General features: G+C 39.3%; 1 protein-coding gene across 1 annotated transcript in view; it reads right to left on the bottom strand.

Moving 5' to 3' along the window:
- The window catches only part of LOC140236628 (dystrophin-like), a 30426-nt gene extending 9320 nt beyond the window's left edge, over positions 1-21106 (bottom strand). Inside the window, exons 1-13 of the mRNA XM_072316548.1 lie at positions 21025-21106; positions 20500-20561; positions 19703-19777; positions 18292-18496; positions 14380-14465; positions 13401-13480; positions 12075-12149; positions 10824-10932; positions 9570-9736; positions 7476-7606; positions 6660-6716; positions 5515-5700; positions 2932-3175 (exon numbers count right to left, since the gene is read on the bottom strand). Coding sequence (XP_072172649.1) covers positions 2932-3175; positions 5515-5700; positions 6660-6716; positions 7476-7606; positions 9570-9736; positions 10824-10932; positions 12075-12149; positions 13401-13480; positions 14380-14465; positions 18292-18496; positions 19703-19777; positions 20500-20561; positions 21025-21080 — 1533 coding nt within the window. The 5' untranslated portion in view covers positions 21081-21106. The remainder of the gene's footprint in view (positions 1-2931; positions 3176-5514; positions 5701-6659; positions 6717-7475; positions 7607-9569; positions 9737-10823; positions 10933-12074; positions 12150-13400; positions 13481-14379; positions 14466-18291; positions 18497-19702; positions 19778-20499; positions 20562-21024) is intronic.
- Between the last annotated feature and the right edge of the window lie 240 nt (positions 21107-21346).

The raw sequence follows: 21346 nt of genomic DNA, 5'->3' as shown, positions 1-21346 counted from the left end.
TGAAAAAATGTTTTGTTTGAAATTTTGACCCTCTGAGTACAAAAGTTACACCACTGATCGTAAAAAAGGCCATATCCCTTTTTCAAATATCACAAAATTTTGCATGGTTAAAGAATAATGTCCCCCAACATCGTGTATGAAATCTTACAGTAACATCATAGTTTTAAAAACTACTTCATGTCTCTCAAGAATATACCCCTCTTTTGTACCGAGAATAACAGTTCGAATTTTCCCAAGGTCAAAATGAATTCCCAGTGAATCTATAGATTGTTTTCCCCTCCATCACAAAGAAATTTCCAGTTTTATCATTCTGAGGAAAGGTCTGAGTTGCCTACCTCTTCAATATACTGGCTCATGAACAGAATCTTATTTTCTGGGTTGCAAAAGGGACACAAAAATTAAAATCTTGTTACGTAGAACACTCAGATTGCTACCAGTAAACATTTTCCCAGTTCCTTTGTTAGAACATCCTGTGTATATTATTTCTTGGCATTCTTTGAAGTTCAAAAAAAAAGAAAGAGAGAATAAACAGTACCCGTGGTCACATTGGCAAAAGATCAAGAAGTTTAAGATCGTGATTTTCAAGATCTTGAAGTTTTGCCAGTGTGACCGCAAACTTCCCGCAAAACTTCCCACTCTAACTAGGGATAGTTCTTCATCCCGCCAAACTACTCCATCTTTTGCCAGTGTGACAGCTAGAAACTGATTCTTCACAATCTTAAACTCCTCTGTCTTTTGCCAGTCTGACCGTGCCTTCTGAGGATATCACAAGTTTGCATGGTACTTGAAGAGTATACCATGCTCTCAATCTGAACTTTGACCTCTTAAGCAGTACCACTGAGATCCTAAACTATTTCACTCCTCACTGGCCATTATTCTGTTTTACAGATTGGCCAACCAATTTGGAATGTGACATTAACATGAAACAGGTGCACAGGACACAACTTTCATCAGCACTTTAGACATTCCAACTTGTTTACAAAAAGATGGTAATTTCTAGAGCTCTCTTGACATCACATAGATGTGAAATAAACATAAACAAGGTGTGGCTTTAAGGTGACTTTAACCAAACTTTGTTCAGTTAGGTTGACACAGAGACCCCGTTTACAGTGCGGGGCCGGGCTCGGCCGCAGCCCGGCCTCAATTGCGCGGCCGAGCCTCGCAATTTTGTCCTTTTACACTGCTGGGCTCGGCCGCGCTTTCGATTCAAACCTTTCATTATTTGGTCGTAGTGGCGCTCTGCTTGTAAACTAACGCAATTTGGTATTGTCTGGTTTTCAGACCCTTTGCCAACTGAATTCCGTGGCGACGAAGTCGCCGTTCGGGCAAAGGCCTTTGCCGAAGGAAAAAATCCTTTGCAGGACAAAACCACCTTAAACTATACTAGTTTTCGACGTTGAGGGGGTTAATATCCTGAACAGCGAAAGATACAGGCAGAGGGTTTGGAAGCCAGACTAAAACTGGCCGCGCAATTGGCCGCGCATTTGGCCCAGTTTGTGTTTACACCAAGAAAAGGCCGGGCTCGGCCGCGGCTCGGCCGCGGCCGAGACCACCTCCAGAGCGAGGCCAAATGCGAGGCCAATTTTGGCCTCGCATTTGGCCTTTTGCGCGTTTACACTGAAGCGGGGCTGGACTCGGCCGCGGACGAGCCGCGGCCGAGCCTCGCACTGTAAACGGGGTCAGAGTTACCCAACTTGAAGTTATCTGGTAGTTAGCTAATACTGGGGATAGCTGGTGATGCAAGGGCTCTTACTTTAAGCTAGTCACCACATGAATGTAACTCATACTTGTTGTTAGCTATACTTATAGGTGCATGTAGCACAACAATTAAAAAAAAAAACACACACAAGCATACACAAAAAAGAAAATCAATTGATAGCTGCAGTTACACTGGCAAAAGATTGCAAAGTTTAAGACCTCAAAGTTCTGCCAGTGTTACCACAAACTTCCCATGAAACTTCCCACTCAAACTAGGGATATTTAAGGGACTCTTGCAAATCTCCTTGATCTTTGGGCAATGTGAACACTAGCAACTGAAACGTTGCAAAGTTTGTCATGTGCCCAGTCCTGCCATCATCTGTTTGTGGGCAGTGTCTCCGAAGTGCACAGTCATTGTGATGTACAGGTGTGCATTGTTACATCACAATCACCAGCTGTCACATGGTGCACTAGCCACCCAAACATTGAGAACCTAAAGATCGAAAAGTGTGGCTGCCTGTGTGGACGGACGACCAAAGATTGCGAAGACTTCACGATCTTTTGACGGTGTGCCCACAGCCAATGATAGCTTTCACGATGCTAGCGTGACCGTGTGAACATGGCTATTGGCATTCCAATATGTTTACCAAGAGTGTGTCTATTTCAGGTAGTCTTGCCAGTGTGAAGAATGTGAAATAAACATAAAACAGGTGCAGCTAAGAGTCATGGGCGTGGTCAGATATTCCATTGTTTTAATTAATCAAAACAGTGTCCATTTCACATTCCTCTGCCATGACTCAGAATGCCTGATGACTTTGAGACTGACATACATGATGTACACTTACATATGTGCTGGGCCTACAATCTTTCTTTTTGTGTACTTTCTAACACAAAACATGGTTTACTCTGCTGCTTTAAATCACTTAGATTGGATATTTGATCTTTCAAAGTTTACAGATGGGAAAGGTGAATCTAGTTCTGTCTATACATTCATCGATACTACGACAAACAAGTCTTTATTTATAAATTTTTCGTGTCTTTTGGCCTACAGTGAATACGGAATTATTTGACGATTCACTTCATATGAAGATGATCAACGAAGACCGAGTGTCATTATGGAATGAGCAGGTGAAAATTGTTATCTGATATGATGCATGTGTCTTGTAACAGTGTCATAATTCTTTTACTTGAAATGATGATATGAATTTGAAACTGATAGTGTCTCCAGCCAACCTGGTTGATCATGACTTTCATTAGTTTCAGCTTGTCCTCCAGGAGCCGATTGTGTTCCTCCAAGACCTCGTAGCGGGCGAAAACCTCGTTCCGCTGGTCCATCAGTCTAGAGTGGATGCCAGGATCCGGTCTTTGGGGTTGACGATACCGCGGACCCTGGCGCGGCTCCGATTCAGACGACGTCGAGTCCCGGTCCTCATCGCTGATGGGCAGGCCCATCTTTTCAAGCTCGTCCATCAGCTCACTATTGACATTAAAAATATTATATTTCACCTAACCAAACAACAAGACAACAATGGGCAATTGCTCTATGATAGCCACTGATTGCTGTCCCAATGAATTGAATCCTTTCTGGGGGCCAGCAAAAGTTGGTCGTCTAATACTGTAAAAGTGGATATTTTTCGCATGTATAATTTTTTGTGTTTTGATGGGTAAGATGAGTTTTGTGTGTTTTTAGTTCCATGGAATCAAGACATTAACTACTGGAACATATGGCAAGCAAAAATATTCTGTGTGACTTTACTTTCGCACTAATATCTGGTTGTGGGAAGTGTGCGAAAATTTCAACACCATGAAAAAAATTCCACTTGTACAGTAAAGGGACTGAAACAGACTCAAGGACACATTTCTTAATTAACATGTGAGAAAATAGGTTTTTGGATACATGAGCAGCATGGGGCGTGATACTCACTTGAGCTTTTAGATTACCTGACCTTGATACAACCTCCCTTTGGTGCCCTTTGTCATAACTAAACTATGTATAACTAAGTTATCAGAGGACAATATGAAAATATTACCAGTTGCTGCTGGGGGGGGGGTTCCAGTAAGGGTTTCTACAGCAATATGATAACTGTATTATATTATTTTCAAAATGGAAGGCTTACAACAACAAAAAAAAGAATTCAAGGTTTATAAACAGAAAAAAAAAATGGTTGATTAAAAGGCTCTCAAGAATCACAGGGTTACAAATCCTCAAGAATTGAAATGAAAGGTCCAAAGAATGCAGGATATTGCAAGGGCTCTGAAAATTTGAGGGTCAACATGAAGGGCTATAGAATGGAAGGCTTTCCAATACAGCTCTCAGAATTGAAGGATCCAAGAAAACTAAAAGGTCCTATGAAATTCTGATTTGAAATGATGAGAACGGCAGGGCAAAACTAGAAATGTCGCTACAGCGACTGGTTATACCCCCGCCAAACCACATTTCATAAGCTTTGGTCAAAACAACATTTGATAAGCTTTGGTCAAAAAACTGAGGAAGTAGTTAAATCCGCAAGATCTTTCCTCGATCTTCTGCCATTAATATGCCGTTACCATGGCAACGTACTTTCGGGTACTGTCGAAAAATGCGTCTTGCACATCTACAACCAAAGGCACACATCTGTACCAAGTTTCATGGAAATTGGGCAAAAACTGAGGAAGTAGTTTGCAACACAAAATTTTCCATCATTTTGGCTCATAATATGTGAGCTGTTACCATGGCAACATACTTTTTGTCACTGTCAAGAAATGTGTTATGCTGACCTATATCCTAAGACAAACATTCAATATGAATTCCATGAGAATTGGAAGAACACTGATGAAGCAGTTTTGCCATGAAGCATTTTGCCCTATATTTTACCAATAATATGCCGTTACCAAGGCATAGCACTTTTTGCCACTGCGGAAATATGTGTCTTGCACATTAACATATTCAGATGAAGACCTGTACCTAATTTCATAAAAATTGATCAAAAACTGTGGGAGGAGTTCGCGACGCAAGATTTGTACCCATTTTTGCCCATAATATGCCGTTACCATGGCAACGTACTTTTGGGTACTGTCAAAAAATATGTCTTGCACATCTACAACCCAAGGCACACATCTGTGCCAAGTTTAATGGGAATCGGTTGAAAACTGAGGAAGTAGTTCGCGACGCAAGATTTGTACCCATTTTTGCCCATAATATGCCGTTACCATGGCAACGTACTTTTGGGTACTGTCAAAAAATACGTCTTGCACATCTACAACCCAAGGCACACATCTGTGCCAAGTTTTATGGGAATCGGTTGAAAACTGAGGAAGTAGTTCGCGACGCAAGATTTGTACCCATTTTTGCCCATAATATGCCGTTACCATGGCAACGTACTTTTGGGTACTGTCAAAAAATACGTCTTGCACATTTACAACCCAAGGCACACATCTGTGCCAAGTTTTATGGGAATCGGTTGAAAACTGAGGAAGTAGTTCGCGACGCAAGATTTGCAACGGACCGACCGCCCGACCGACCGCCCGACCGCCCGACCGTCCGCTGATTCCTATATACCCCCTTCAAACTTTGTTTGGTGGGGGTATAATAAAGGCAGGTCCATAGGATGATCCCTTTAAAGAATTTGTCATGAAAATCATACTGAATAAGTGGAGACATATACACACAAAATGGTGTTTGGCTGACATATTTTGACAAAATTGTGCAATTTGATATACTGTAACACTTTGTTATCTATCCTTCTCCTAATCGGCAAATCAACACTTGAAGGTTTTGACCTGTGACCACTGACAAATGACTCAACCATCCAGAAAGGAAGGGGGGGAGAGACCTACTCATTCTCCATCTCCAAAGCATCAATCAAGTCCTCCAGCTCCCGCCTCTCCCGGTAGCGACTCTCGTCTGTGGTCGCCGTGACAACAGACTGGTGTGCGGACTTCAGGGACGGCTGCTGGCTGACGCTGTCCCTCATACTGAAGTCATCGTACCTCACTGGTTCAGCTGCTTCAACAGCCTTCAACCTGAGGGATGAGATACAAAATGTTTGATTCTGCATCACTATTGTAAAGCAAGATATTTTTGTGGCATTAAATTTTTGTGAATTGGAGCCGATGGCTTCATTTGCTGCATTAAATTTTTGCAAATTGCCACTGGCATTCAATGCATGTTAGTGTAGACGAGAACTTTCATGCACATTTCTGGTTTTACAGTACCTCATCTGTAAGAGGAGATCTCAGTAGCAAAGAAAGTGGTTTCAAATTGAACAAGTGAAACAGAAGCAACACATTTAAGCATTTACATTTAAGCAACATTGAGCATTTTAATTGACAATTGGAAGCATTTCAATATCAGCACGTTATTTCCCATTTTGCACTATATCCTGTGGGCATCTCAGCACAGTTTCCTTGATCGTGTGGCCATAGAACTGTATACAAACTTGACCAGATACTTGCTTTGATTATAGAATGCATCATAAAGTTTGAAGCTTCCCTATAGACATATCATCTCCATTCTTTTGCCAAAGATACAGAAATATATGGTATGTTTTGACACACCATTCAAGATGCAAGAACAGTCTTACATAACTCCACATGTAAGTCAACCACAGACATTGGGTGTCAATAATACCAGTGGCATGCACTTCTGTGACCAGACCCAAGATAGCCACTTACATCACCAAAAAAAAACATTTGAAAACTAGTATTTTTCCTATCAAGTATCAGAAGTTGGTCACTTTTTTCACTGACCTCCTACTTACAAGTCACTTCTACTATTGAAACAATTTTCTCTCAAAAGCAAAATTCACCTTTAAGGACTCTGGATCAAACCAGAGTCCAGATTCTAAAGAAACCAGAAACTTCTAATAAATTGAATACAAGAGAAGAGTGAGAAAAATAAATAACCTGTACATAAATAAGACGATAACCAAGAAATCAAGTCAACCACTGGAAAACAAATCGTTACATAATGGATTCCCTACCTCTCTGACATTTCGCTAAGACGAGCATGTGTCTCCAACTCTGGATCGATTAAATCACTGCAGGAGTAAATGCAAAAAAATACCAAAGTCGGTTAAAGCAGGAACAAAAAAAAAAATGGTCATGAGAACAGAGAACAATGTACAGTATCAGCTCAATCACAGTATGACACAGATTTTTCTATGATCTACATCCACCAAATCTAAATTCTACTGTTTAATGTCATTTATTCTATCCTCTCTTCTGTTGCATAAAATATTGAATTATTCCATTTCCAATGAGATTCCGACACTCCTATCAATTTTGCACAGGATCCACAGTGCACCCACAAGCAGTGGAATAATAAATATAATACCTTGATTTTCATTGGCTGAAAGTAGAGCCACACCAGATTTATCAAGTACAGTTTATCAAGTACAGTTCTACTTTCAGCCAATCACAATCAGGCTGTTTGGACACTTTCTCATGATTGTTGTCACAATGAAAAATAGAATCTGTTGTTGGGTTTTGATGTAAAATTGCCTTAAAATACAACTATCTGCAATAAGATAAATGCAACACAACAAACTTAGTTGCTTGTAATCATGTCTATACCATCGGAAAACTATCATAATCATTTAAATGTGCCTTGATGTAGTATTAAAACATACAGTACTCTCACAACAGCACACACACACACACACACACACACACACGCACAAAAGTCACCTCAAATATTGATAAAATGGAATAAAATAAAGTCAATGAAAAAGCACATGCTAGTGATGTACTCTTTATGTTAGATGGAGAGGAATGAATCTTGAGAAGAGTGTTCATACCTTGATCCATCGTCCCTCTCCCATCCATCCTCAATGGGCCTGTATTTCCTCTTAATGCGACGGCCATGCCTCTTACTCAGATTGTTGCGGACAGTCTTGGTGAACGCCCTCACATCTTCCTTCGTCTTACTCTGTGGAGAGCAAATATACACCGGTACACATATTCAAATTTAAAGGGATCGTATAGGTTTGGTTGAGACCAAACTTCAGGTTTCTAATGTTTTTTGTGAGATAATAAGGAACCTCATAAAACATGACAGAGCATGTAATTCCAAGAGGGATTCAACATTTATTTGATGAAAATTGGTTTTGAAATGGCTGAGATATCTAAAACAGAGCAAGTCTAGTAAAAGGTGGAACCCACTCAGTATTAGGATCGCTGTGCTTCACTTTGTTTTTGGATGTTTCAGCCATTCCAAAACCTATTCTTCATCTTATAAACTTTTAATTTTTCTTTGAATGGTATGCTCTGTAACATTTCATAAGTGGTTTCTTGGTATCTCACAAAAAAAGTTAAAGCCCAATCCTCATCTCCAATACCACACCATTCCTTTAATAAACACATACCCTCGTATCAAAGGTTGTTCGTAATGTCAAAGATAGCCAGATATGGCAACAGGTCACTGAAGCAGACTGGATTTCCAAGCACCAGTAGTGAAATGGATTCAGTACAAAGCGGTGAGATGAACAGCTAGTTCCTACAAGTTCCTCAGGGGAAAATACCCACTAGTTTGAATACATCAGTATGCTACACTAACACTACATTACATGGCAGGTATGATGTCAATGCCAGCCTGTGCAACCTTTATTGAAGTCAATCTACATTGCAAACTACTGACCAAATATTGCAGCATGGCCACTAACTTCAGACTTCATGGAGATTTCATAGTCATCAAGCCCAGTCACTAATTCATCTACTGTGTATGCCATCTACTTTGTGAGTATAATGTATGATATGGTACATCATGTATTGTAAATTGGGACTTTTAAGACACTTACCGGTATGCATGTGGTGGTATTCATAACCAAGAGCCACATTCATTGAGTGAGATAAAAGTACAACCATTATCGCTTCTTGAGCAAAATAAATCAATAATTTCTCACTAATATTCACTGAAGTTATAGGAGGCAATATTTTCACAAGTTGTTCATTTCCTGAGTACAAAATTGACTCGAGAAATTTGCAACAGTAAAAACATGATGAAACTAGAGAAGCACTCTGAGAGCGTAGACCTCCGCCAAGCATGCAGCTCATTTCCACCACTGATCTTGTTCTTCCATAGAGATATCAGTGATTATATCCACCCATACGTACTTATCACTGTGTGCTAAAAGTCGGCCGATTTCCTAATATAGAAGCCTTTGTTACGTCATAAACCCTCAGCAGCACGGGGCCTCACCCTAGCAGAAACTAGAGCACGCACTTTAGTGCGCGCATGCAAACCTCAAATACGCGCAGCCTGAACTCCCAAGTTCATTGACCCTACCTGCCAAAATATCAAAAATCCTTCATAAATTCCCAAAAAATTATCGGATCACTACCAAAAGTTAATCGTTTGTTACTTGTGTCATTCTTAACCTATCCTGCAAGTTTCACCTAAATCCGTTAACTACTTTTTGAGTTATTTTGCACACGGACAAACTAACTAACTAACTAACTAACTAACTAACTAACTAACGAACAAACAAACAAACAAACAAACCAACGGTAACGAAAACATAACCTCCTCCCTTGGCGGAGGTAATAAATTGCATGTGATGTATGTCATTACAGTAACACCCTAGGACAAAGATCACTCATGATATACTTGTGAGTCACTTCTGTGTCAAATTTGATTCCCACCACTATCCTCATATTACCCTATTCCTCTTCTTTGCCATTTTTTCCCACCATAACAGAAAGCATCAAATCACATTCGCCATACTGGCCAGACTAGTCAAGATACACCTGCTATTATTAAGGATTACCTACTGTACATTCAAAGCACAGTACTCCCTCGTGTGGTCAAATAGATTCATTGATGACGGAGATGGGGGGGGGGGGAGGGTGTTTAGAGAGGGCAAAGACACTGTGAGAGGGGCACACATTCCTACCGAGAGACAATATTCCTGGATGGGGTGGGTCCGCTTGTGGTGTCGAGAGGTGCGGCCTGTAAAGAAACACTCCTGGCACAAGTCGTAGTTGAAACATTTTAGGCACTGGTAGCGCAGCCCCACCACCGGGTACACCTTGCACACACAGCATTTAGTCTCATGTTTCACTGCAATGGGGATGAAGAGTACAGTAACATGTTTCCAAAAACTTCACTTCATTTCATCTTATTTACATAACACTTTTATAACTTAAATCTACTGTATCTAAACAAATGCAAACATGTATGTATAAACTAAGTGATTTGATGTATATCACAACATGAATAAAGTTTCTCACCAAATTCTAGTAAAATGAAGTAAAGCGATAATCAGAGCCACATATGCGCAAGAGTTTAAAGTACCAGCAGTACACGTGTACAGATTCATTAAACACATTAAGCAGTATTCATAACGGTTGCGAGAGTACTTGCACATAAAAAGTCTTTAAAAATCTGAAACTTTTGAAAAAAAGTCTGAAGTGCACTAAACCGTTAACATCTCAATAGATTTGGACAGCAAAAAGTCTGAAAATCAGGTTTTGGGCAAGGTAATATTCTGAAATCAGATTGAACTCTCAACTCTCATATCACCGATTCATACAGATGCAATCTACAGCAACCCAGAAGACATACTTTGAACAGGTTTGCTTATTTCTGATTTTAAACTTACAAGAATAAAACACACTGTACAATACAGTACCAGTATACAGATTGGCACACTACAGAACAGCAATCAGGATTACATTTATGTGATACAAAACATGACCCTTCACTACTTTAAAGGGACTGTTCAGTACCGGTTGAGGTGAGGATTCAGCTTGTAACGTTTTGAGAGATATTTAGAAACCACTCTATAAAATGTTAAAGAGCATAAAATTCTAAGAAGAATCAAAAGTTTATTTGACGAAAATCAGTTTGAAATGACTGAAATATCTAAAACACAAGGAAAAACAAAGAGATCCTCATAAAACTTGTGGCCTGTCAATTTTATTAGGATCGCTTTTTTTTTTATATCTCAGCCATTTCAAGGCCAATTTTCATCAAATGAACGTTGAATCCTTCTTGAAATTACATGTTCTTCCACACTTCATAAGAAGTTAATTATTATCTCACAAAAAAAAAAAAAACATTATAAACCTGAATCCTCATCTCAACCAGTACTGTACAGTCCCTTTAAAACACAGAGAAAGCCAGGGGAGCCTACAAATTGTCTCACTTGTTTCAGCAGTGGAGAAGCGGTGCAGAGTTGGCAGCCAAACGAGGGTCTGAGGTTCACACAGAAGCCACTGGTAGAATTCATCCTGCATGATGGTGGGACCTATAGCCTGGCAGAGACAAATCATATGAAGTTTTCAGCAATTTCATTCAAAGTGAAGACTTACTGACTTTAATAACTTGCTCGATGTAAGCCCTATCAAGTTGCTGCCTATATTTCATCTCGCATAACTGAGGACTATCACATCAATCAGTGTTCATTGATAGACATAGATAGATATGGACAGATATACAGAGTTATACAGGGAGGGAGATTTGCAGTTTAGAAAATAGAAAGAAAATATCTCACTTAGTGCTGTCAGAGTAAGTGGTGGCATAGAAAATTAAACCAGACAAGAAAAATACACTTGTACATTGGAAGAACATTATTTTGCTCATACATGTATAACATTTTTAAGGAGAAGACACAATCTTTACATACACCAGGGGCCTGTTGCAGATCAAAAATATATACGATATCAAACATAACAGTGTAAGACCAAATGTTAGCTCCAAAACTTGATTCTGATTGGCAGAAAGTGAGTTATGTTTGATTTTTACATTTGATAACAAACATAACTTTTATCCGGCAGGTCCCACAGTACTGGCTGAAGTACTGATAACCATGACAAGCATTTCAGAGCCACTCGGTTCTTTGTAACTACTAGTATTTTTTGGTATGAAACGTAAAGAACAATATATGCAAGAAACAATGAAGATTAGTCGAACTCAATCCACTAAAGTTGTCTTATCCTCAACATCTTGATCACTTTACTCCAATCTGCAGTGATTGTCAAATCTGATTACACACTTGTAAAAGCACTGTAGAAAGTAAAAGGGATAAAACTGGAGGGGTTTCTTTCAGGGCATTGCGTATCTCTGATTTCAGTTGAACTTATGATAAAACCAGGCCCGTAAATACAGTTTTGTTGGGGGGGGGGGGGCGGTGGGAGGGTTCAGGGGGTTCCACGGAACCCCCTTGTTTGCTACTTGGTATTGTTCAGTACAGAACTGAACATAAGCTTGAGCTAAAAAGGTCCATTTTTCTTTTTCTGAACCCCCCCCCCCAAAAAAAAAAAAAAAAAAAATCCTAGTTACGGGCCTGAAAACGTTCAGCTTTGAAACTTTTGTTCTGATTTTTTGTCCAATCCATTGTGATATCTGGTACGTTGTAGATAGAAAGTGGTGCTACAAATAGCAGACGCAAACTCACCGACTGGAAGCAGTCCTCCACAGACGATGTCACATTCTGACTGAACGTCGTGCCTTCCCCTATCATGTCTGTGATCTGAAATTTCCAGAATTTATGAACATTGAAGTAGGACTTTTTTATGGGCACGGCAAAGTAGGGTCTGAATTGTTGAGGTGCAATGTCAGTAATAACTAGTAGATTCCAACAACTATGCGATTTTCAGAGCCGATTATTTCACTGCTGGAGTTTCAGTTTGAATGAATATGTAAAGAAAGAAATGAAGAGCCCAATATTTGATCAATTTTCAATACCTGTCACTCTCTTCAATTCTCTGTTTATCCTCATCAATCTGAACATGCCATGCATGGTAAGGAAGTGCACATAATTATAAATACAATGTAAGTAAATTACAATAAATCCTAAAAAATCATTACAAATACATTATTCAGTAAATCATGTACTGCATTCTGGCAGTCATAAGGAAGAATGATTCAAACTCTTGCATTAAACAAGCACTGCCTCCTTCCATTGTTATCTAAAACACTTATTTGATACACTGTAAATGTATATGAGAAAATCCAGACAACTTTGCATGTCCACCAGTTATGTTGAATCAGCAAATATCGTTAAAAGCAAATGCTGCTATTTTCCCATGTATAAGAATGTCAAAAGAAATGAATCCAACGCCTGGATCCCGTTTCATAGAACTTGTTATCAATAACAAGATACGATAGTTGTTATAAGCTACTTAAATCCTTGTATCTGATTGGCTGAGAGAAAATTTGTCACAGAAATGAGGCAGTTGTTACTGATAACAAGTTTTATGAAACGGGACCCTGTTGGCTTTTTTTCAATTTTTATATGAGGTAAAGTTCAAACAAAAACAAAACAACAAATCATTGGGAATATTTTGACCTTTCAATGGGGGAGGGGGGGGGGAGCATCTGCTTTTTCATCTGACTGAAGAGATAAGATAGGAGATAAGATAAGATGACCTTTTTCAAATGAATGCTGCTATTAAGCAAACCTGAGAAATTAAACAAATCATCAATCAAAGTCAAGTCAGCAAATTACAGCAAACAATCTGTCCTAGAAATTATGCTGTTCTTCTTACAAGTGCTACACATAACTTACCATGAAACTTTTTCAATAACAGGAAAACCTGATATCTGTGGCCCATCATTTTTTTTTTCTACATCAAGAATCCTAGAACTCTTCAAGATTCCTGTCATTTCTTCCTTTTTAGTGACAATTCACATTCTGCTTTCTCACCTAAATCAGGATTTCAAAGTACTCTACAAGGATATGATAACCTTTTGGGAATGACAACTTCAAACATCCACTCACCTGCCTGATGTCGTGCATGAACTCCGTCAGCATCTTTCTTGAGACTCTTCCAGACCTGTCCGATAGCAGCTCTTGAAAATCTATTTAAAAAGAAAAAAAAAATCCCATCTAATAAACATTTGGTTAACTGTTCACATTAATTTGCACTAAACATCACACTACGTTGCTGTTATGCCCTATAGTACACATAACCATGAGAGATGAAATGACACATTTACATTTTACTTTCAAATCTTTTCTTCAGTAATCTACATGATGGTATCTTTACTTTCTTTTTATTCTTTTTTTTTTTCCATTCTACATTTGTCCCACTGAATGCCACTGGCAAACATGTGGAGCTTTCACATACTGTAAAAGTGGAAATTTAAGCATGAGCAATTTCTTGCCTTGGCCTGGGTAGGATGAACTTCATGTGTTTTAAACTCTGCAGAATCAGTAGTACATATGACAAGTAAAAAATTCCACATGATTTTACCTATGAAAAGCACAAAAAAAAAAAGAATGACAAGCAAAAAATTCTGTGTGCTTTCATTTTCACGCAGTTTCATGTCATGTGAAATGCACAAATATTTCCACTTTAAAATATCGGATGACAAGCAGAGCAGAATTTTCATCGAGATTGTTAAAAACTTAGAATCCTTTTGCATCTGACACAATGTGACCTTTGAAAATCTTACTGACACATTGTTTCTCAACACTAGCTGACAAAGTGAATTGATTTGTTTTGCCCTTTTCACTGCACATGTGATATATTACACCTCAGATGACATCAGGCGCCGTGCTAAAAACTTACAAACTTTCACAGCATTTTTACTCTCATAGAAAGCAAAAGATCACAAGTTTGATATATACGAAGCTCCACAAGGCTTCATATTGCATAACACATGCAGTGATTATAGAATACCAGCTACCCTCCAAAATTTAATTTCAATGCAACAAACTTGCATTTTCAAAGTGACAAGATTAGACAAGTTCTTACATCTGTACTTTTCTGTGATTCTTCCGGCACACATGGTAGAGATTCCTATCTTTACAGGCAGCACCCGAATGCATCCTGTCCGCTGACTGGAAGGTCGAAAGAGAAACACATACAATTCAAATACAGTTTTACGCAACTCTAGCTGGATTGTACAAGACTTTCAATGTCATGTATATACAGAAATGTACTTGTTAACTCTCTTGTTTTATCAGAACTGTTGTTTATCACACTATTATCTCTTGAGCTGTGTATTGTTTGAGGGATGAGAGATTAAGGAGGAGAGGAGAAGGGAAGGGGGAAAGAGGGAGTTATTTTCTTCTATTTCTACCACTCGTTCTGTCCATCCACACACACAAGTTTTCCACTCTTCTTTCCTTCATTGGAGCAGCTCATCTCACATCTCTTCCAAGATCAGCCCTTAAAGGGATGGTATAGTATTGGTGGAGATGAGGGTAGGGCTTTTAACTTTTTGCTAGAAATCAAGAAACAACTTATGAAATGATACAGAGCATGCCATTCTAAGAGGAAATCAAAGTTTATTAGATGAAAATCGGTTTTGGAATAGGTGAGGCCCCCAAAAACAAAGTAAAACAAAGGGATCCTAATAAACGGTGGGTCCCACCTTTTATTAGGATTGCTCTATTTTGGATATCTTACCCATTTCAAAACCAATTTTCATCAAATAAACGTCGAATCCTTCTTAGAATTACATGCTCTTTCATATTTCATTTGAGGTTTCTCATTATCTCACCAGAAAATGTTAGAAACCTGAAGTTAGGCCTAAACCAAAACTATACGATCCCTTTAACTACTGTCCGATGCATGTCAGTCTCTATTTTCCCTTTTATGTTTCAATCTTTCTCCTCTGGACATGATTGGCTATTGCAGGAAGGTGGCCATGGTTAATAGGGAAGAACGCTGAACTTTTATCAAGCTTCATTACAGTAGTCCAATTACAGTTCAGCCAGCGATCAAGTTCCCCTAGATCGCGATCACGGGCGATCAGTGATCGCATGCGCGATCATTGATTGTATGCAATTCGGCATACAATCGATTGCGACATATCGCGTATGCGATCACTGATCGCCCGTGATCGCGATCTCGGGGGAACTTGATCGCTGGCTGAACTGTATTTCCTTCGATGTCAGTTTTATAACAAGCACTGTGCACAGCTCTTTTTGATTTTGTTTCTTATTTTCTATTTGACAGTCTTTGAAAAGACATTAATCTCAAACAGAGGAACTGACCATTCGCTGATAACATCTTACATTTCACTCACCACATATTGAGGTTTCCTTGTGTCTTTCCTGTTTTCCCCAACTATCTACCACAGCGGCCAGAGTCAATATCATAACAGATAAGATTATCTTATCACTATCACAGGATTCTGCCTGCTCCATTCCTTTTTCCTGCGAAGACGTACAGATACCAAAACAAGCTGGCACCAGCAACTGGGTGACTGAGACGCACTTTTAAAACAGATTACCAGATTTGTTATTTTGACAGGAAAGATTTGGACAAAAACTTTGGTCCTTTATAATTGTTTTGAATACACTGGATAAATGACAACAAAGCATATTCTTGCTACTGCACGACAACCAATGGTACTATACATCCACCAATGGTGCTACATATCAAAGTTAGGTACTACCAAGGAGGTTTTATACATTGGAGTTCCAACTGGCTGTGATTATTCAAACAGTTGTCAGATTTCCATTAATGTACATAGGAATTCCACAGGTGCACTTGTGCCTTTGATGATCGATGTTCCTTGCCGCCGTCTTGCTCAGCATTCTGAAGATTATTTTGAACGTTATCATAATTTTGGCCATATTTTGCTTATCTATTTATTAAATGAAATGAAATTTCAATTAATGACTAAGCATGTAAAACAAAAGACATTTCCGTCCAGAAATTTGCGCAAAAGTGTAAATCTGAGCTGTATCATGTGAAAATGTTTAAAACTGTACCATCCTGGAAAGCTGGTTTTATCACTTTTCCGCTTAGTTTCCATAAATGAAACTAATATGGAATAATCTTCAAGTATAATTCTTTATTGATAGATATATCAGATTAGTGCCCGCATATGCCCAGTCGATTAATTTTCATCTTCATTTCAGCATTTTTTGCTCAATTTCTATTCGCGCATCCTCATGTCTGTACCACCTACCTTTTATAAGAAGGGATAGCGAAAAGTAATTACCATCACAAAGAAATATCTTCCTTTGAAAGTGGCTAGTGATTATGCAATGAGAGACGAGTCAATTGTCTTCCTATCTGCGCGGCAGATCCTGTTTTGCATATGCTTCAAATATTTTTGAGCGGCGGCTTCGAACATCTAGCAAAGGAAATAAGACGGTTGTGACTCCATTCTATAGAACCTCCTTGGTACTACACATCTACCAATTGTACTACATATATATCCACAAATGGCACATAACCAAATATGGCTCTTCATATCTACCAATGGTACAAACTTTTCTGCTCACAATAAATCTGTTTCCATGACTTTCATCGCAAGATAAAACAAGAGACCCGCGGGTCTAGCGCTCACCTGAGTATCGCAAGTTCACCTTTCACGCACTCACTAATCTAAATTACACATAGCTCTATCAAAATTTGACCAGGCATTCTCAAGCAGAAGATGAACATGTACAGTTAGGGCCCAAATTTGGGCCCCCTGCTATCAAACAAACTTGAAACTACAGTCATTAATGTACTGTCTCATAGTATCAACTTAGCTCTATCACTTCTGGTTCTAGAGGAAAAGATTTTTAAAGATTCCTTAATTTTTTTATTTTTTTTTTTTTTTTTTTGGGGGGGGGGGTTTGGGGCCCCCTGGGGGCCCCCTGGGTGGGGCATGGTGCCCATTTTAACAAATTGATATCCTGAACCCCTAGGGATGCTACCTGCCAAGTTTGGAGAAAATCAGTCTTGGGGTTTTCAAGAAGAAGATGAAAATGTAAAAAGTTTACGCACGACGCACGATGGAGGATGGACGCCAGACAAAGAGCGATCACAATAGCTCACTTGAGCCTTCAGTTCAGGTGAGCTAACAATGAGGGTAGTCACACACAGAGTCTATAGGCAGCACCTCCTTTCAAAGTTATCCTTGTAATGCACAATATATGCCATATATTTTGTGAGCATAATATTTAATTAATTCAGTTCTGTAAGACAATATTGCGAGAAATATAATTTGTGGTCAAGAATAACAGTGACGAGGTGAAAAATCCCTTTTCAGAATAAAAGTTAGTGATTTCCCAACTACATGTAAGAGACCCTAGATACAGTGCATTTCTTTTTTGTGAGGCAATGTTTTTTTTTTTTTTTTGGTTTTTTTTTTTTGAGAGAGAGAGAGCTGTCAATTTTGCAAATATCAATCAAGTTGCAAAATTTGCAAAAAAACAAAAACCACCATGAAGTATTCCACACATACAGTATACTAATAACTACATATTTTACCACTTTTCCAAAACACTGCACATGAGTAAATGGATCAAGTTACTACAAGAGACAATGTTTCTTTTATTCTCTCATTCCACAAAAAGAGTGGAGTGTTCCATGAATTCCTGTTTAGTTTCACAAATACATTTCCATTTCTGTATGTGTACAACTAAGACAGTTTCATGGAAGATTTCAATGTTTTCTGTGAAAAGAATAAGAAATTCTGAGATTACATTTCAAGATTCCAAAGTAAAGAAATAACTTTGCTGTTTATATTGTTGGCCCAAAAACATTTGATATTTTCAACATGAAATGAGCTCAGCAAGAACTACAATGTAGTTATTGTAACTTTTCTCACTATGACACAATAGATCTCTTAGAAGTGAATTACAAAAACATACCAGCCACCGATGACAAGAACAGAATAAGTTGAAGTAGGGAGAAGAAGAATGCTTCGACACTCACACATCATACAGGTTAAGGAGCCAGTTCAGCATGAGGTCACTACAGCGGTTGACGTGCAGCGTGCTCCGTCCCCTCATTTTCGTCATCTGGTACATATCGTGGACAATGTTGAAGAGCTGGACAGCATCCATGACCGTGTCATTGTGGTGGCTAAAGCCATGCAGCTCAAAGGCCATTCTGACCGTGATCAGATTGACAACGTCCACTGTGAGGGAGGTAAGGGGTAAAAAGAACTTCAAATCAGTGGAATTCTTGCATTGAGTGGCTGTTTTTTTTAAACTAAGACCCCGCTTACAGTGCGAGGCTCGGTTGGCCGAGCCCAGCCCCGCTTCAGTGTAAACACGCAAAAGGCCAAATGCGAGGCCAAAATTGGCCTCGCATTTGGCCTCGCTCTGGAGGTGGTCTCGGCCGCGGCCTCTTCTTGGTGTAAACGCAAACTGGGCCAAATGCGCGGCCAATTTTAGTCTGGCTTCCAGACCCTCTGCCCGCACTATTTCGCTATTCACGATATTAACCCCCTCAACGTGGAAGACTAGTATGGTGGTTTTGTCCTGCAAAGGATTTTCCTTCGGCAAAGGCCTTTGCCCGAACGGCGACTTCGTCGCCACGGAATCCAGTTGGCAATGGGTCTGAAAACCAGGCTATACCAAATTGCGTTTGTTTACAAGCAGAGCGCCACTACGACAAAACATTGAAAGGTTTGAGTTAAAAGCGCGGCCGAGCCCAGCAGTGTAAACGGACAAAATTGTGAGGCTCGGCCGCGCAATTGAGGCAGGGCTCGGCCGCGGCTTAGCCGTGGCCGAGCCCGGCCCCGCACTGTAAACGGGGTCTAATTGACAAATTGCCTTTCATTGATGTAAATTTTACCATGGCCACTTCTAACATACTGAATAATCAGTGCCTACGGGTATTTACGTTGATGAAGGGAAATTTCTCAATAAAAACAACTCGACACAAGGATTCATTGATTTGAATAAATATGCAAGGACCTGGTGCATGCTATAAGGATAAGAACCAGCACTGGCTGTTGGTTGGAAGCTCCGTAGTCTAGTGGACACTTCGCTTGTCAAGTAATCAGGAGATTGTTGGTTCGATTCCAACCCATGTATGTACGCCCATTTTTTTGTTTGTTAGGTTTTTTTTATTAAGGCTACTACTAAAACACTGAAGAATCGGCGCTTATCTACATCGATGGAGGGCAAATTGTTAATCGATGGCAATAAAAAGAATATTTCTGTCGTGTAATGTATCAGTCACCAACATGTTGATTCAGTTCTGTTAACCCACATATGGTCATGTGATGATAAAACAAAACCTAACAAAAAATTCTGACTTCTGCAGGTGAATGCACATTATGGGTAACAATGGGATAACAGCCAAGTGTCCCTGCTGTCACCCAGTTGACACTCACTGTGGAGAATTTTCTGAAGCCTGCGAAGTTTCGCTGCAGTCCTGTACGCCCCATACTGAATGTTGTCCATGAGGCCTGCAAAAACACAGAGGAAAAAAGGATTGGATTGGGATCAGGTGACTTGGTAACCAACACTACATCACAGCACAACACACAACATGCATCACTATATTCCTGTTCGCACCAGCATTGGCATGGTTACACAATGCAGTATGAGCTGTTTGGTTGGGTGGTTGTTGTTGCTGTTGTTGTTGCTGCTGCTGCTGCTGTTGCTCTTGCTCTTGCTGTTGTTGTTGTTGTTGTTGTTGTTGATGTTGTTATCGTTGTTGTTGTTGTTGTTGTTGTTGTTGTTGAAGTCTGTACAGAACTGTCACTCATTTCTTAATCAAGTACAGTGCTGTCTGAAACTGAAATGAAGTGACTATCCTTTCTGTCAACCTGTTGACGACGAGTCCCGAGTTTACTCGGGACTGTCTATGGGAAATGCGTGTTGTAGCAAAATTAATCCATATTCGAAGGGTTAAGTAGTAAAATACTCTAGCTTGTTTGTTTGAGAGGTGATTTTCTGCAACAATGATTACACAATAAATGTTACTACACATAACACAACATGTTCATTAATTTGCACAAGAGATCTTGAGCTTTCATTGGTAGGCTTTCTGTGAGTCTGCACATCACAAACAAACACACACACACACACACACACACACACATACAAATGCACACATACACAAATGCACACAGAGATAGGAAGAACAAATGCAACTTCTACGACTGTGCAAGCTGCAGATACTCACTCAAGCTGGCCACAGCTGTCACCAAATCAGGATGGTCCCACTGTGTACACTCCGCATCATGGCTGGAAAGGACAGACGCGGACATAAAATATAATGCACATACAGGTAACAATTTTGAAAGATCATATTTTTAGTAATTTATCACCCAGCAGTGCCATTGTATCACTCAAGAGCTCAGTTGCACATTATAATACCAACTTCTTCTACGTAAGTGAAAAAACAAGTACAGTAAGATAAAACAAAATTTTGTCCTTTTCTACCAATATGCATCCAATGAATGCTGCTTGCTAAACTAGAACAAACATGACTTTCATGTTCTTTTCATTTCAAAGTGGAAACATTCAATGAACAAAATAACAAACTAACACATGATTTCTGGTGTTATATATGAAAGACAACAAACAGCAAATCATAAAGAGAAGAAAAAAATGAGAGAAGCATAAAAATGTATGAAGTTTTGTTACAAGGCATTCATTGAGCAGGCATGTAGCTCACAGACAGTTAGAAACTAATAATCATGCTCACTCGATGTAATATGGAATGCCATTCCTCGTCTCACTCTTGCTCCACTGACTTTCCATTCTCGCTTACATTTCTCTTCTTAACCTGTGAAAGACAAGACAAGAAAAATGCCAGTTACTGTACAATTATAGCAGTGCTTTTGACTTTGCGCTTTCAAAGTTTATTTCTTCATTTCATGCATGGAAGCAGTGCATTTTCATCACACACCTGCACACACCAAAACACAAAGCATACACATGTATGTTAAAAACATTGTCATGTTTGCAGAGGAAAATATCTTCAAATAAACTTCAAGGCAAGCAAGCAGGAGCCAGCCAGGCAAGCA

Source organism: Diadema setosum, chromosome 13 (genome assembly GCF_964275005.1).
Source record: "Diadema setosum chromosome 13, eeDiaSeto1, whole genome shotgun sequence".
Taxonomy (NCBI): Eukaryota; Metazoa; Echinodermata; class Echinoidea; order Diadematoida; family Diadematidae; genus Diadema; species Diadema setosum.
Note: the sequence above shows the minus strand (reverse complement) of the source record. Positions and strands in the feature narration are given on the sequence as shown.